Consider the following 14,829-nt stretch of genomic DNA (forward strand, 5'->3'; position numbering starts at 1 on the left):
CTTGCAAAAGATATTTTCCAATGAAGAATGGAATCAAAGCCAGTGGTCTCACAAAAAAGAAGGCAAAGAATTGAAAAAGAAAGTTAATGAAGAAATATTTTGGAGAAAGGGAGCAGAGATTGTGAAGCTTGTTGAGCCACTGGTTAAGGTGTTGTGGTTGGTGGATGGGGAAATATTGGCTATGGGCTTCATTTATGAGGCTATGGATCAAGCAAAGGAGAAAATAAAGAGGGCATACAAGGATAAAGTGGCTAAGTATGGGCCCATTTGGGCAATCATTGATGAAAGATGGAACAATCAATTCCATTGCCCTATACATGAAGCTGGGTATTTTTTGAACCCACTGTATCATTATAAAGCTCTAGCGGCAGGAGCTTTAAAGGGGGAGGTTAGAGATGGATTGATTGACTGCATTGAACACATGATCCCATTGGAGTGTGATCAGCTGGATATACACCGACAGGTCACAACCTTCAGCAAAGCCACAGGTACCTTTGGGAAGAACCTAGCGAAGATTACAAGGGAAGCAGATGAGCCAGGTAAACTAAAATTTCAATTTTAAATTCTTAATACTTATTTTGTTAAATCGTTTATAAGTTGAAAGTAGGATATAATTTGTTATTTTGTTGAGCTAAGTCATTACACTCCTATGTTTTTTGTAGCACAATGGTGGGAGGCTTTTGGTAGCCACTGTCCTAAATTGCAGAAGTTTGCAATTCGTATTTTGAGTCAAACTTGCAGTGCTACTGGGTGTGAGCGCAATTGGTCTGTCTTTGAGAGGATTCACACGAAGAAGAGAAACCGTTTGGATCAAAAACAGTTAAATGATCTAGTCTATGTCCAATACAACCTCCCGCTCAGACGCAACCAATTGTTGAACAAAGGACCTGATTCAGATCCCATTGTGTTAGAAGACATTGATCCAACATCAAATTGGGTAGTGGAGATTCATCCAGCAGAGTCGAGTCGAGAGTCAACCCGTTGAGGGCATGACTCGGACCAACTCGGCCGAGTCGGTTTCGAGCCGACCGTTTTTCAAAACAGTGGTTTGGATTGTATCCTCCTTTACTTATAGATAGACATTTACTTTTTAGAAGCTCAGCAGTATGATGACGAAATCTTCATGCCATAGGCTACTGGTCTTCTGGATGCTAATAAAATCATATTCTTTTATTCTTTCTGGTTTGAAAGTTGAAACCTGCAAAATTCCTGGCTTTTGGATCTTAGTTTTCTTTACATTTTGTACATAGATAATAAAGTTCATATGAGATCTCCAGTCAATGATCAGTCCCTGTAATCCATGATGGTTTTCTGTTATTTGGGTGCAAAACCTTAGGGTCTTAGTTTTATTTACATTTTGGTCCACAGTTACTATAGTTAATATCATAGTAGCAAGATCCGATTATGAATACTATTTGATACAAAAATAATAATAATAATAAACCCAATACAACTTCAATATGGAAGTGAGTAATGTAACAGGTACAGCTAACTGTAGCATAGAATTAGAACCAAGAAAATTACTATTACCTATTAAAAACCCTTCAAAGGGACAAATTATAAAATAAATTAGCATTCGTACATAGTCCAGACTTGGAAGTTAGAAATTGAAGAACCTCAAAAAAAATATTTTCGAGGTGAAATGCAGCACAAAAGGACAGCCCACAGATACATCTACATGTAACCCAAAAACAGAGGCCCTCTCGATAGATTTCAGGACCTCAGAAAGTAGAGGAAAAATCACATGAATTGGAAGAATTTCATCCTCAGGAACATGCAATCTGTGTATTTTATATTCACCTTTACAACTTATAAAAAAGGTAAGTGTGTTCATGTTTTATTTTAGAAAATAATATGTTCCTTTAAATTTGGAAACTTCGTTTATATTTACAAGTTATTAAGTTATTTTAGAATTTGTTTCTAAATTTTTTGGAGGCTTTGGGGATGTATTTTTGGGTTCACGGGTCAGCCTTGTAATGTATCCATACTGTACAGAAAATTTTCTACATTTCATATCGAAGTTGATTCTGCACACAGCAAAGCCCAATATGGCTACTTGGTTTATATGAGCTCCGGCTAATGATCAGTCCCTAGTATTCCATGATGGTGTTCAGTTATTTGGTTGCTAGTCAAATCCATAAGTTTATGCTGATAGGTGGAAAATATCCCCTTGGCTTGTCAATGGCCCTTAAAGCCGGAATTATTACTAGGACCTTTTGTGTGAGGCCACTTACAACCGTTCTGTAAAATGATAAAATCATTTTGTTTCAAAAAAACAGAAATCACTTGCAACGCCGTATAAATTTAGATATAAATGCATATGCATCATCAGAGAGGATAAGGTTACCTATTGATATGCAATCTGGCATTTCATTCATTTCTAAGACGGTATTTTCAGGAGGTTCAACAACGGGCATGGACCTTTTGATCACAAACTTTATTCCCTTCCTCTTGACCATATTATCCACCTGAGGATTCTGCCAAGAAACTATCTTTGATTCTGATTCTTCACCGCTGTGTTGCACATCCATTGCTTCAAGGTCATTGTTGTGTGGATTCTGTTTGTTTTCCCTATTCCCAGCACTTGCAAGTTCTACTGAAACAGGAAACACAGGGATACTAAATCAATAAAATACAACGAAGCATTATAACTTTTCTGAAGGAGATACGAAATAGCACATCCACAGTAAGGGTAACCATTGCAAATAATAAAACTTAAAAGTTCATATGTTTCAAATTTCTCACCGTTTTCTGTAGCCTTTGACTTCAAGTGTCTTCCAGCACTAGGCTGCCCATGATTATTCAAATTTCCAGTTTTGAATCATTATGATTTCCATCACTGCTGCCACCAGCCAGATTTTCCATCACGTATTCTTTATTTCTGCCATCGTCAATATCTGATGGACCATCAGCTCTGACAGAGAATGGCACACCTGCATTGTAATTAAGGTGGAGATCACATCAACTCCAATGCAAAATATCGAAGGAATCAAATAATCACAATTATGAAATAATCCTTTAAAACATAATGACCAACTCCTGCAAGAAACATCTTTGCTTAATAGTTTGCAAGAAACATAAAATATCTCTGTCCGATCACTCACTGTAGAAAAGAAAACATAAAGATGGATCATGTGATATTCCAAGAAATGATTAATAACTAAAATATAATTTAGATTGGTCATGTTGTAGAAGGAAAAAAATAGTGCTACTCCATATAGTGTAGCATGAAATAATGGACGATAAATAATAAAGAAAGAAATTGTGATATATATATATATTAAATAGTGCTACTCCATATAGTGTAGCATGAAATAATGAACGATAAATAATAAAGAAAGAAATTGTGATAAATATATTAAAGACCACAATTACAATATTAATATTTAAACCTTTCAAAATCTAGCCAGATAAAATATAGAGGAAGATTGGTATAACAGAAACATCTGAGAAGTTTAGGAAGTTCAAATTGTAGGTGTTAGTTCAGATGGTTTAGAAAAGATTAAATATGATCTATTGATCAGGTCAATTAAACATGGTCTCTCCTTTGAATAAAGCACCTATTGGGAGCACACCAGGGCATATAGGCACACCTCTCACAGTATTCTTTTATCTAGTGCTCTCCGTTGAGGTGCAAAAATGCCCCACAATTTGAGGGGACTATTAGCAAGATCTCAAATACTGTATAGACTCATAGTCTCATACTACTCATATCCATAAAACAGGACATCAAGAGAGATGAGTATAGACAAGACAGATGGCTATGGTCTTATTACTAGCTTATTCAGATTCACAACTACTTTTTCACAAGTAGTGAAAGATATCCAACCAATAATCTGTGAAATTTATTATTTTTGTTCTTGGCCTTAGCATGGCCCAGTGTTGCAGGAAACGTCCCCCCCCCCCAGATCAAAAGCCTAATCCGCGATCCATACAGATCTGTGGGTGATCCGCCTTCCGAAATGCATTTCGGAAAAACCAAAACGTGAATCGGGCTGAAAAATACGATTCTTGCCATTTCGGAACCTTACAGCCCGATCCGCGTTTCGGTTTTTTCCAATCCGCGTTTCGATTTTCCAGATCCGTGTTTCGGTTTTTTCGAAACACGTTTCATAGGGAGATAATTGAGCAACTATATGCTTAGCACTGGTCCATTTGGATGCATGCAATTAGCAATTCCAAGATGATGATGATCAAGTTGAGATGCCACCCCCATCTGGTCCCTAGGTTCCTAGGTTCCATGGTTCAACACCAACAGCAGGGGGTTCGTCTTCATCAATTTCAATGCCACAACTTCCACAAGCACCATCTTCTTCATTGCCACCACATGGAGGCCCGCCGCCACGTTCTCTTCGTGGTGGAAGGAGGTGAGATTAGTAGATATATTCACAATTTACTACTTTTGTCATAGATTAATCATTAGACTTGTAGGCTTGTGAATTTGAACCTTTTTGTCTTGGCGGTGACCAAGTGACCTATTTTGTAAACATTATTGTTTGAAATTTGGACATGACAAATGTTGATAGTTGCTCACTTTCTAGATAAATCATAATATGATCTATGTTTTATGTTTTATAATATGCTTAAATGTTTTATGTTTTATAATATGCTTAAAAATTTTATGTATGTTTGTAATTGCTAGAGTATAGATGGTTGATGCTCGAATAATTAATCATTGATGTACATACTAGTAACTACAATGGGATCATGGATGCCATATCTATCTTGAGATATGCAAAAATATGCATGTTTTCATGTCTTCTACAACTAATTTGGTATTTGGGATGTTTGTTTTGAATATAAATGCAAAAAAATAAAAAATAAATAAATATATATACATATAGCAGACGCTTCGCTTCCTAGATTTTTGGAAAATGACGCTTCCGCGTCCCTGTTTCGTCCCCGCTTCGTGCAACATTGGCATGGCCTCACAACTAAGAATATAATTCGCTAGGGCCAATGTTACTTCATAGTCATGGTTATTGCACAAGATAGTTAATAGTTAATTTCCTCCTCAATAATACTTTCACTACTTATAGTTGGTATTGCATTCACTAATTTCAAAAATGTGTTGTCTATTAAAAAGGAGATTAGAAATATTGTTAAAATTTATTGAGAGTACATTAATAATCTATCAATTGCCCCAACTCCGGAAAAAATCTATAGGTTGCCCCTTCCCTGAATTTGTAATTTCCATACATATCTTTTTTAAAGTGAAAATACATAATATATTGTTTGCAGGCTATTATATCAGGCCAAGGGGTTATAGTGGCAGCAGTGTAATGCGATCTCTGGGGGTGAAGATGATAGTTTGTTCTAGCTACCAGTTTCCCCTTGTACAAGAAAGATTAAAAAATGTTTTATCATAGTTCAAGATAAATATACTTGAAGTTTACACCAAAAAGCCAAAGAGTGGTAACATTGGACCCCTTCTTCCTACACAAGCAATGGGTGGTCCTTTTCTTAAGGACTTGCTGATTAACAATCCTATTAATGAGGCAATTCAAGATCACACCAACAGTAATTACATTGGTATTGCATGGTGCCACAACTAGGGAACTCATATCCAAACTATCCTTCTATGGTAGACACCTCCACCATTTCATATACAAAATTGTGCTAATATCTAGAAACCTTCAATAACGTTGATAACATGTTTCATGGTTTTCTTTAGGGTAGACAAGGTATTCTTATTAACCCAATTTGAGGCAAAGCTCCAGTGACAATTCTTCTGTTCTTGTGAATGTTGTCATTTTCAAACTCATAGCTTCTGAAGTGAATTCACTCTCAACAAGAAACACCATTGCCAGATTTGTTACTGGCAATTACGAAGACTTCCAATCTGATGGATAACAACATTTGGAGATTGGTAGGGTAGGATTACAGTCCGGTTGGTGACAACATTTGGAGCTTGGTAGGGGAGGATTACAGTCTGGTTAGTGATAGCAACCGCCAAAATAAAGTATGTCAAGAAATGAAGATGTCAAACTCAACATGCTAAAACATGATATGTTTTTCATGACTCTTGATCTGAGAACAGTGTGAAAGTCATCCAATTCCCTCGGCCAAAACTATGTGCATGTGATTTTAAAGATGTATTTTCATTTTAAAACAGATGTTCAATATGATTTTATGACTATCAATAAAGAAGTCTGAACAAGATAAGGGGTTGGGAAGTAAAGGAGAACTATAGTGATTTACCCCTTAATAATGAAAAACTAAATAATTTGGCATTGGATTTGTCAAGATCGCTACTCAACCCACTCAAAGAGAGAGGAGAGTGACAAACAAATGAGGATTTCCATAGTTCAAAGAAGTTGAGAATGAAAAAGCAAAGGCTGGGAGGGACCACTCTATTCACTAAGGCATAGCAACTCAACCCACTCACAGAGAAAGGAGAGTGACATACAGCTGGGGATTTTCCACTCTAGTTGAAGAAATTTGAGAATGCCGACGAAAGGCTGGGGGCCCACTCAATTCAGTAAGGCCTATTGGAGGAAATAAAGTTCTGTTTACATCTTGAAAGTATATAGATAAAATAATTTTATTATAATTATGGCACCTGTAGTGTTAATTATGGCAACATAAGAAGACACTTGTAGCATCATTATGGCACAGGCACTCATAATGGAAATGCAGAATCATGAAATCTACAACATGTTACAAAGCAAGAACAGATTATGCAATGTGGAACTTAAAAGTTTATTAAGTCACTCAACATTTTGAGGGATAAGAGATAAAGCAGATGCACTGTGAAGCTGTTCAGACAAGATTTGTATTCAATTTTCATATGTGTGCTCGATAAAGGATAAATTCCTTGTTTCATGGTTTTTGTTCCTACGCATGGACTGTGGTTGAATGTGAAGAATTTGCAGTAGAATAGATTGGATATATTGCTATTTATTTCAGTTGAGAATTGAGATAAATATGTTGTGCCAATTGTAAACTAGTTCAATAGGTTCTCAAGGAGAGACTTAAGAATTGATATTGTATCAATTCCTTTGTGAAATAAAGAGATTTCATGGTGAGCGTCAAATCAGTTACCAGCTGGAACTACTGCAACCTTGAAAGATCAAGTGAGCATTCCACCAAATGGAAGAAAGACAATAAGAAACACATGATACCTGACAACTCCAAAGACTCTTACGGAGTATGGAATATCACAAAGTACCCATCTCTAAGGGATTTCATTTGCAAACTTTTGTATACAAAGAATCCACTACAAGTTACCTGACATTAGCATTAAGGATGTAGGAAAAACCAGACCCAGAACTGGAAGGGGAGAGCAAGGAAATTATGGCAATTGCCTGAGAAAATATAAAATCAGAAGCTGGACTGTACTTAACCCTATTGATGAAAAGAAACACTGCTTCAAAGTTCAATGATGAGAACTATAGTCCAAACTCGCAAAAGGTGAGGTACGCAATACATATTATTGGTGGGTTGAAAAATTAAAACTAAAGAGTAGATTCCCAAAAGACTCACTAGGTGGAATAAATAATACAAATAGCAGAAGTACGGGAGTCAAGTTCGCCAAAAACATTACTTGAAATTCATTCTGAAAAGTTCTAACAGATTTGAAATAAAGGTTTAAACCCAATATTTGCACAGAGACTATGGACATATTGTCAGAAGTTCTCATCAAACTGCTAGCTAGACTAAAACGCAGAATGTACAGAATTGGCAAGAGTAACAGGAACAGCTGATCCCACACAAGACCTACAAGACCATATTATCACATAGCCAAGAACAATTCAAAAGATTATTCATCTGCCAGTGATGAAGGTTACCCAAAACATTAAGTAAAAGTGCACAAGGAAATTCAAGAAGAATAAACTAATACCCTAATAGAGGGAAGACAAGTCCAGATGCATTCAATATGCATATGGGGATGCCAAAGAAATTCTTTATCATCTGAGTTTCTTGTTCTTTTGCTTACCAAAATGCTATGCATGATAGTCTTAAGGTAGTATTGCATATATGGTGCTGTTCAGGGTGACAGTGAGTGCTTTAATTTAAAAGCTAAGTGCTGTTTCAACTTTCAAGTTGAATATAATTTTTATGGAAACATAATCTCTTACATAGATAAGCAATCTGTACTTAAGGATTAAGTATGAACAAAATGAGAAACTCACCACTTGACCTTTTTGGTGATTCATAATACAAATCAGCTGCAGTCCAGTACTTCGTAAAATTTTTCTTCACCCTTTTCATAAGATCCAAAATAGGATCACCTTTATGATTATATTTAAAACAGTTCTCCCAGATAAGTTTAACATCCTGAAAAACATCTCGAGAATTCTTATATTTTTTTCCCTTCTCCAATGTGTGGCAAATGGTGCCGAAGTCCATCGGTTTGTCAATAACATCAAAATAATCCTGAGGCCAATAAGAACCTGCAAAATTGTTATAATTTTCTTATGCAGAAAGCAAAAGCATACAATATGTAACTAAAAATAGGTATGTCTCAAGGAAATTTACTTTCAAATTTGCTTTCTTTCTAATTCATTTCATCCAGCCATCATGGTATTCCTTTCAATTTAATCTTGTCTGATAGATTCCATAAAAACAAGAAATGCAGACTACTGAAAAGTTATCTCAGTATAATACTGATTATACATTACAAAACCATGCTTCCTTCAGTAAAACCAACCCACAATCACAGCAATCAAAAGATAATTGTAATCTAATTGATAATGAGAAAAGATTAACTAGGACTACTTATTGCCAAAAGAAGAAATAACCACAAAACTTGAATGTAAGCTAACAAAATAAAGTGTAATTACAACCAGCAGATGTTGCAAAAATTTAAAAAAATAAAGTCTTTCCAGTTATGATACACTAAACAACAGGGTAATAGCAGACCATGGCTATTGATAGAAGAAAGAATCAAGATAATAAGAATCTTCTACTGGTTGGTATAGAATATCTATAGTAGATCAAAGAAATGAAAGCGCAACCTAATTTTTATAGGCAAACGGCCACTAAATAGCACAGCACAGTATGGGTTGGGTCAAGAGAATGCCAAAAGAATAGAGATCAAACAACAAACTAAATTTATTTTCTTCATTTGCACAGTAATATTTTGTTTTAAACTCATCACATGATAAGGTCCAAGGATGATCGTTGTATCATGATACAAGGTGGCAAATTTGATGTCTATAGTGACAAATTTACCTTCCACTTGAAAGGATCAAAAGTCAGGATATTCCTCAATGCTTGTGTACTTAGGTGTTGAATTTTGGTAGCTGTGGTCGGTATTCTTCACTACAAGTCAACCCTAAAGAAAAATGAAAAAGAAGAAATTTGAAATTTAAATTTATAACTTAAATTTTTGCCTTCAAAAAGTTCAGGTCAGCTCCAATTGTTTAAGTCAGCCCAGCACGAAGAGATGTGCCCCTTGGGGCACCACAAGACCACTATATATACCCACTCAACATCCTTACTTAGACCACAAATGGGATCATCATCATCTACTATTGTTTCTGTTCACATGTGTGAAAAAGGGAGAATTCTAAGGCAGAATTTGAAGGATGAGTTTATTGAGGCAGAATTTAAAGGAGGGCAGAGTTTCAGGAAGGCCGCAGGAGGGCCAATTTGCAGGAGGGCCACAAGCTGGGAGGAGGGAGGCCGATAGGCCTCAGATGCTTGATGAACAGGACCGAGATGTTTCAGGCCTAGGAAGAGGCCAGCAAAGGTTGTTTTGGACTGCTGTTTATGGAAGAAGGGTTGGTTAAGCCCTAGGAACTTCCAGGTTGTTTTATAAAACTCAGATTGTAGTTTTGATGAATTAAATAATTTCTCCTAAGAAAATATTGCTGGGTTTTTCCCAGGGTAAAAATTTGTCTCTTGTGTTTGGCTGTCTCTTCATGATCCTACTGTCATTAGTGTTTTACTGTTGAGATTTTCTATGTATAATTGCTTAATGATGAATGTTACACAAGATAAAATTAATGAAGAAAACATTGGAAATAATTAACAGATTAGAAAATCATGAAAATTCAACATTAGGCAATTCAGTGTTTCACTATTTAGAAAATAATGGTTGCATGGGGAAATATGTGATATGAAACAATAACAACTATAGCTGGTGGGTTCCGAAACTCTATACTTGCAACTATCTATCCACAACCATGGGATGTTACTGTGAACAATATATAAGGTCGCATGGAATGTTCTCATGTATTACAATAAGTTAGTATTTTCTCCAACTAGATTATCAAGCTATATGAAGTTAAAATAGATAACAATAAGCTAACAAGGTTTGATAGAAATTCCACTGCTTTTCTCATTTGTTAGATCTTCCCACCAAAGGAGCTTTTCTAATCTCTGATGATCAAATAAAATGGCTGCATGATATGTACGGTAGTACTATAACATGAAATGTTTTCATGTACAATAATAAGAAAATAGTTTCCCCAATCTGATTTTTCAACTAGATGAAGTTCCCCAATGGGTGTGGGAGGCCAAGTGTCGGACGAGTTTGGGGAGGGTGCCTGCCACCCCACCAACTGTGCATGCCATTAACGCGGGGGGGGCAGGCATAAAGCGTGTGAGAATCCTTCGTCGTGTTCAGGTGTGGTGCACCATGGATACACAATATATTTGGCATGAGATGAGTACTAGGCATATGATGTCCGAGAGCAGTAAATCCCTGGTGTGGGTGGGATCATATGTCCCTTGCAGGAGCTGGTTAGAAGAGATTTATACTTTATAGTGCTGGTCAGACAGAACTTTGGGCAGGGGATTTGGAGTTTTTGTTCTTGCATTGGAAGGGAAAAGGGTGAGAAGGCTAAGGACCACGAGTCTCAGAGCTGTTAGTTATGGCGAAGGCTGCGCCAAAAGCAAATATGCAAGCCTAAACTTGACAGCACCTACTCCTACTGGTATTCTGGATTAAAAGTGGTATTGGCTCATTTATAAGTGTTAATTTTAGGTATGATCTATGCTTAGAGCAATTTATTTCGATTTTCACAGTTAGCTCAATATCTTTTTCAGATTTGCAATCACATCAGCATTAAAGTAAACTGCAGATAGAACATAAACATAAATTACAGAAGACAAGCCAAGACAAGAGGACACAAGATGTGGCGCTAGCCAAGGACAAACCCCAATGTGGAGAAACCCTTGATCAATTCTTCTTATATGTTCTTCAATAGTTCAGCAGATAGAGAGAGATAGTACTTTTACAACAATAGTCAACACTTTGACTTATCTAAATAAGAGCATAGATCATCTCTAAGAAGATGATACATGAGATAGCTTAACTCAGTTGAAGACATGCTACTTCAACCGATTCTCCAAGGTGACTCCTTCACCTATCACTGTGCTACACCATGCTGCACCCATCATCACAATGTTGGACCTCATGACCATGCTGCACTCATCATACTGCTGCACCTTATGCTACCACTACTGTCCCGTGTGCCATGGTTGCACCATGCTGCCACAGCAGTCCCATGTGCCATTGTTGTACCTTGCTACTGTCCATTAAGTTTGCACCACCATGCTTTTATTGTTGTCCTATTGTAGCCTTTGCTGCCATGTCATAGATGCTGTCCCAATTGTGCCTTTGTTGCCATGTCATAGCTGTTGTCCTATTGTGCCTTTGCTGCCATGTCATAGCTGCTGCCCTATTGTAGCCTTTGCTGCCATGTCATAGCTGTTGTCCCAATTGTGCCTTTGCTGCCATGTCATAGCTGTTGTCCTATTGTTAGCATTCCTTTGCTGTCCCATTTACTAGCACTGTTGTCCCTTCAACACTGCTCTTTACTGCTGCTTATATTGTGACTGGTTAGGGCATCTGGCAGACCTTACACACCCATCTATCAGTCCACAAACAGCCCCTTAAGGACTACGGCCCACCTTGGCAAGCTTCTTCCCTGGCAACGTTGCCTCCTTAGGATGTGTATCAGCCCTTAACACCCCTAACACAGTCACAGCTGTGTGCTTAGGCCTGCAGCCAAGCACAACATCAATCCTGTAGCTGCTGCCTCCACAGAATGGTGCCCAAAACAGCAGCGTATTGCTCCTATTCTCCTCGGCCTGGCTGCTTGCCTTTCCTGCTCTTAACCGTACCTAGAAACAGCCCTAAACTTGCCCTTAACAGATCCGTTGTCACCTACAGCTGTTGTTCCTACCACAGCCCTCCACGCTGCTCCTTAAGCTTCCCCACGTTGTCCCTTTGACCCTTCAAACTGCGGCTAAGACTACGTTGTCCATACAACCCTTTCACGCTGTCTAGGGCAGCCTCCTAACCACGGTTCCAAGCCTACGTTGTCCATACAACCCTTCCACGTTGTCTAGGGCATAGAGACCAGCGTATAGGACTATAGGCTTCCTTCTAGACTGCGTAGAGACCAGCGTATAGGTTAGGGCTCCTTCTTGACTGCGTAGAGACCAGCATATAGGTCTTCTCTTCTTCCTAACTTGATTGTGTCCTCTTGGTTAGGGCAGACTGCGGCTAGGGCATCCTCCTCCTAGATCTCTCTTCCACTAAAACCCAAAGCGAGTGGAGAGAAATCAAGAGAGAGGTGTGTGTAGAAATGACTATCAAGTCACCTCTTTTTATACTAAATCGTGGAGCACATGTGTGGGTTATTTGGTTGTTGGCCAACCTTGACGAATTGTCTTATAACACAATTAAATTCATAACTCCATGAATACTTATCAGAATTGGATGATCTTTAGATCAATCCTACACCTCCCGATGAGAGGGATCCAAGAAAAATATCAGCTGCCATAAATAAGATGACCCACATGGAATTTTTCCCTAGTTGCAAATTTTAACAATAAGTCTGGATCGACATCTCGTAGCAGCATTGTATTGGTGCGTCTTGGTGGCCTTAAATGGGTAATCCTTTTTCCTCTGCCATGTATTGCTAATCCTATTGATCTAGTTGGTCATCTATTTGGTGTTTCCAATTTTGTAGGGTCTGGTTGGCGTTCTGCTATTGTTTTGATTTACTGAGTTGGAAGGGTTGGCCTTTGGGACAAAGGATTTGTAATTCTGGATCTTTTGGTTCTCTGCGAAAGTCTACATGGAATTCTTTTCTTGGTGTTGGTAGTGGGTTTCGTGGCGGGTTCTGGGTCTATCAGAATTGGGTGTTTTTAGACCAGTTTGAGTTGTTAAGGTTGGAACTTGGGGATATCTACAGTGGCGGGGGAAGTTCTGGGTGTGGCTCTAGCTTCTACATTTGCCGCGGGAGAAGGGTTGACAAGGTGTCCTTTTGATATTGGAGGTGCCTCTTGCTAAGAGTATGGGGGTGGTTATTCTGTCTGGAGGGAGAATTATGCCTCAGAAAAATATGTGAGGTTGTTGTGGGGCAGGTGGAAGGTGTCAACCCATTTGATGTCGTACCCAATCATAGGCACTGGAGGCTGCAGTCAATTATTGCTCGGCAACCTCCTATAGCACCCGAGCAAAGATTCAAAGATTGGAGGCTTAGGATGCACAAGAGCAACATGCTTATTCGGATTCAAAGCTATTGGAGGAGGTGTCCCAATGGCTTCTCAACCCTGATCATACTAGGGACAAAGGAATCAATATTTTCAGACGATCATGCTTCATTGGCAGTTAAAGACCTTACTTGGGAGAGTATTAAAGGAGAAACATGAAGACAAGAACAACATTATCTCCTTTCTCAATGACATTCAACGTAATCAGTGGAAGCAGCGGGACAGTCTGGACAGATTGGAAGCGCGCTTGACTCACATTGAGAGGCACATCCAATGTGATTTTAAGCCCTCTATGCAACCTGGTTTGAGTATGAAGGATTCGGATCCTCTATCATTGTCTGATGCCTGATTTGGTTTTAAGGCCTGGTTATGTTTCGTTAGGTTATAGTACCTTGGTTTCTTGTTTAGTCATTGTTTCTACTTTCTAGTCATCTATGTAGACATTTTGTGACTTTGATACTGGCCTATAACTCTGGTTGCCGGAATGGCAGAGAGGTTGGTAATTTTGTGATGGGCTGAGTACGGATGTAAATCTGTAGATAAAGTTAATAAAATTTACTTAAAAAAACAAAAACAAAAAAGCAAAACAAGCTAGCAGTAGCAGTGTCTAATAGAGAATTATACTATTTTCCTTTGCTTATTAAATTATCCAACCTAATCTAATCTGTACCAACAAAAATAAAATGACTGCATATTTTGTTAGACTTTAAAAAAGAGACAACCTAAAATGTCATTAAAGGAGAAACAGCATGATTGCAGCTATGAAAAGAAAAACTACCACGTCCTTAGATATGAAAAACAAAGGGGAATGAACAGCATAGCTTCCAAGAAAATATAAACCATTAAAGAGGAAGCAGAAAGGCATTACCATCTTTATGTACTTTCCTAATGTGACAGTAGGACAACAATAGGTCTTTGCTGCGGTTCTTAAAAATAAAGGAAAACTCAAGAAAGATAGGCCTGGAAAGGGCTGTTCAACTGAAAAAACCAGTTTAACTGATACTGTAATACATTTATTATATTAGATAAATGCATATAGGAGCTAAAATAGTTTCAGTCTTTAGATTCCTATAGGTCTTTAATGACATTCCTGATGATTATATCTACAATATAATTAATAACCCTCAATACATGTGTGTGAATCTGTTTTCTTGTTGGCAGGAACTTAAGCTTTATAAATAGGAGATGCATAGCACTTAAATTTTCAAAGTTCATCATAAAAAGATATTACTTACCGGGATTCCGAGAGACACTGGATCCACTGGCGTATTGAAAGGTTCTGCTGCATCCATTCTCATGATCTTCTTGACAACCTGCTCAACAACATTAGAAGCTAAAAGTGAGTTACTTCTTGTCTCCTACAGAAATATA

At 37.8% G+C, this 14,829-nt stretch overlaps 1 protein-coding gene across 4 annotated transcripts in view; it reads right to left on the reverse strand.

Annotated features, from left to right (window-relative positions):
- Positions 1-2,389: 2,389 nt before the first annotated feature.
- Positions 2,390-14,829, reverse strand: part of LOC149192112 (uncharacterized) — a 43,125-nt gene continuing 30,685 nt past the window's right edge. For 2 of the 4 annotated variants that reach the window (XM_089404481.1, XM_089404480.1), the window contains 4 exons: positions 14,694-14,771; positions 8,136-8,379; positions 2,746-2,933; positions 2,390-2,596 (listed from right to left, as the gene is read on the reverse strand). In XM_089404481.1, coding sequence (XP_089260607.1) covers positions 2,803-2,933; positions 8,136-8,379; positions 14,694-14,771 — 453 coding nt within the window. In that variant the 3' untranslated portion in view covers positions 2,390-2,596; positions 2,746-2,802. Of the gene's footprint in view, positions 2,597-2,745; positions 2,934-8,135; positions 8,397-14,693; positions 14,772-14,829 lie in introns of those variants that run through there. The other 2 variants (XM_089404482.1, XM_089404483.1) reach the window with 2 other exon arrangements.

This window comes from Pinus tabuliformis, chromosome 2_2 (assembly GCF_031772625.1).
Source record: "Pinus tabuliformis cultivar Carrire ecotype Pingquan chromosome 2_2, CPIR1, whole genome shotgun sequence".
NCBI lineage: Eukaryota > Viridiplantae > Streptophyta > Pinopsida > Pinales > Pinaceae > Pinus > Pinus tabuliformis.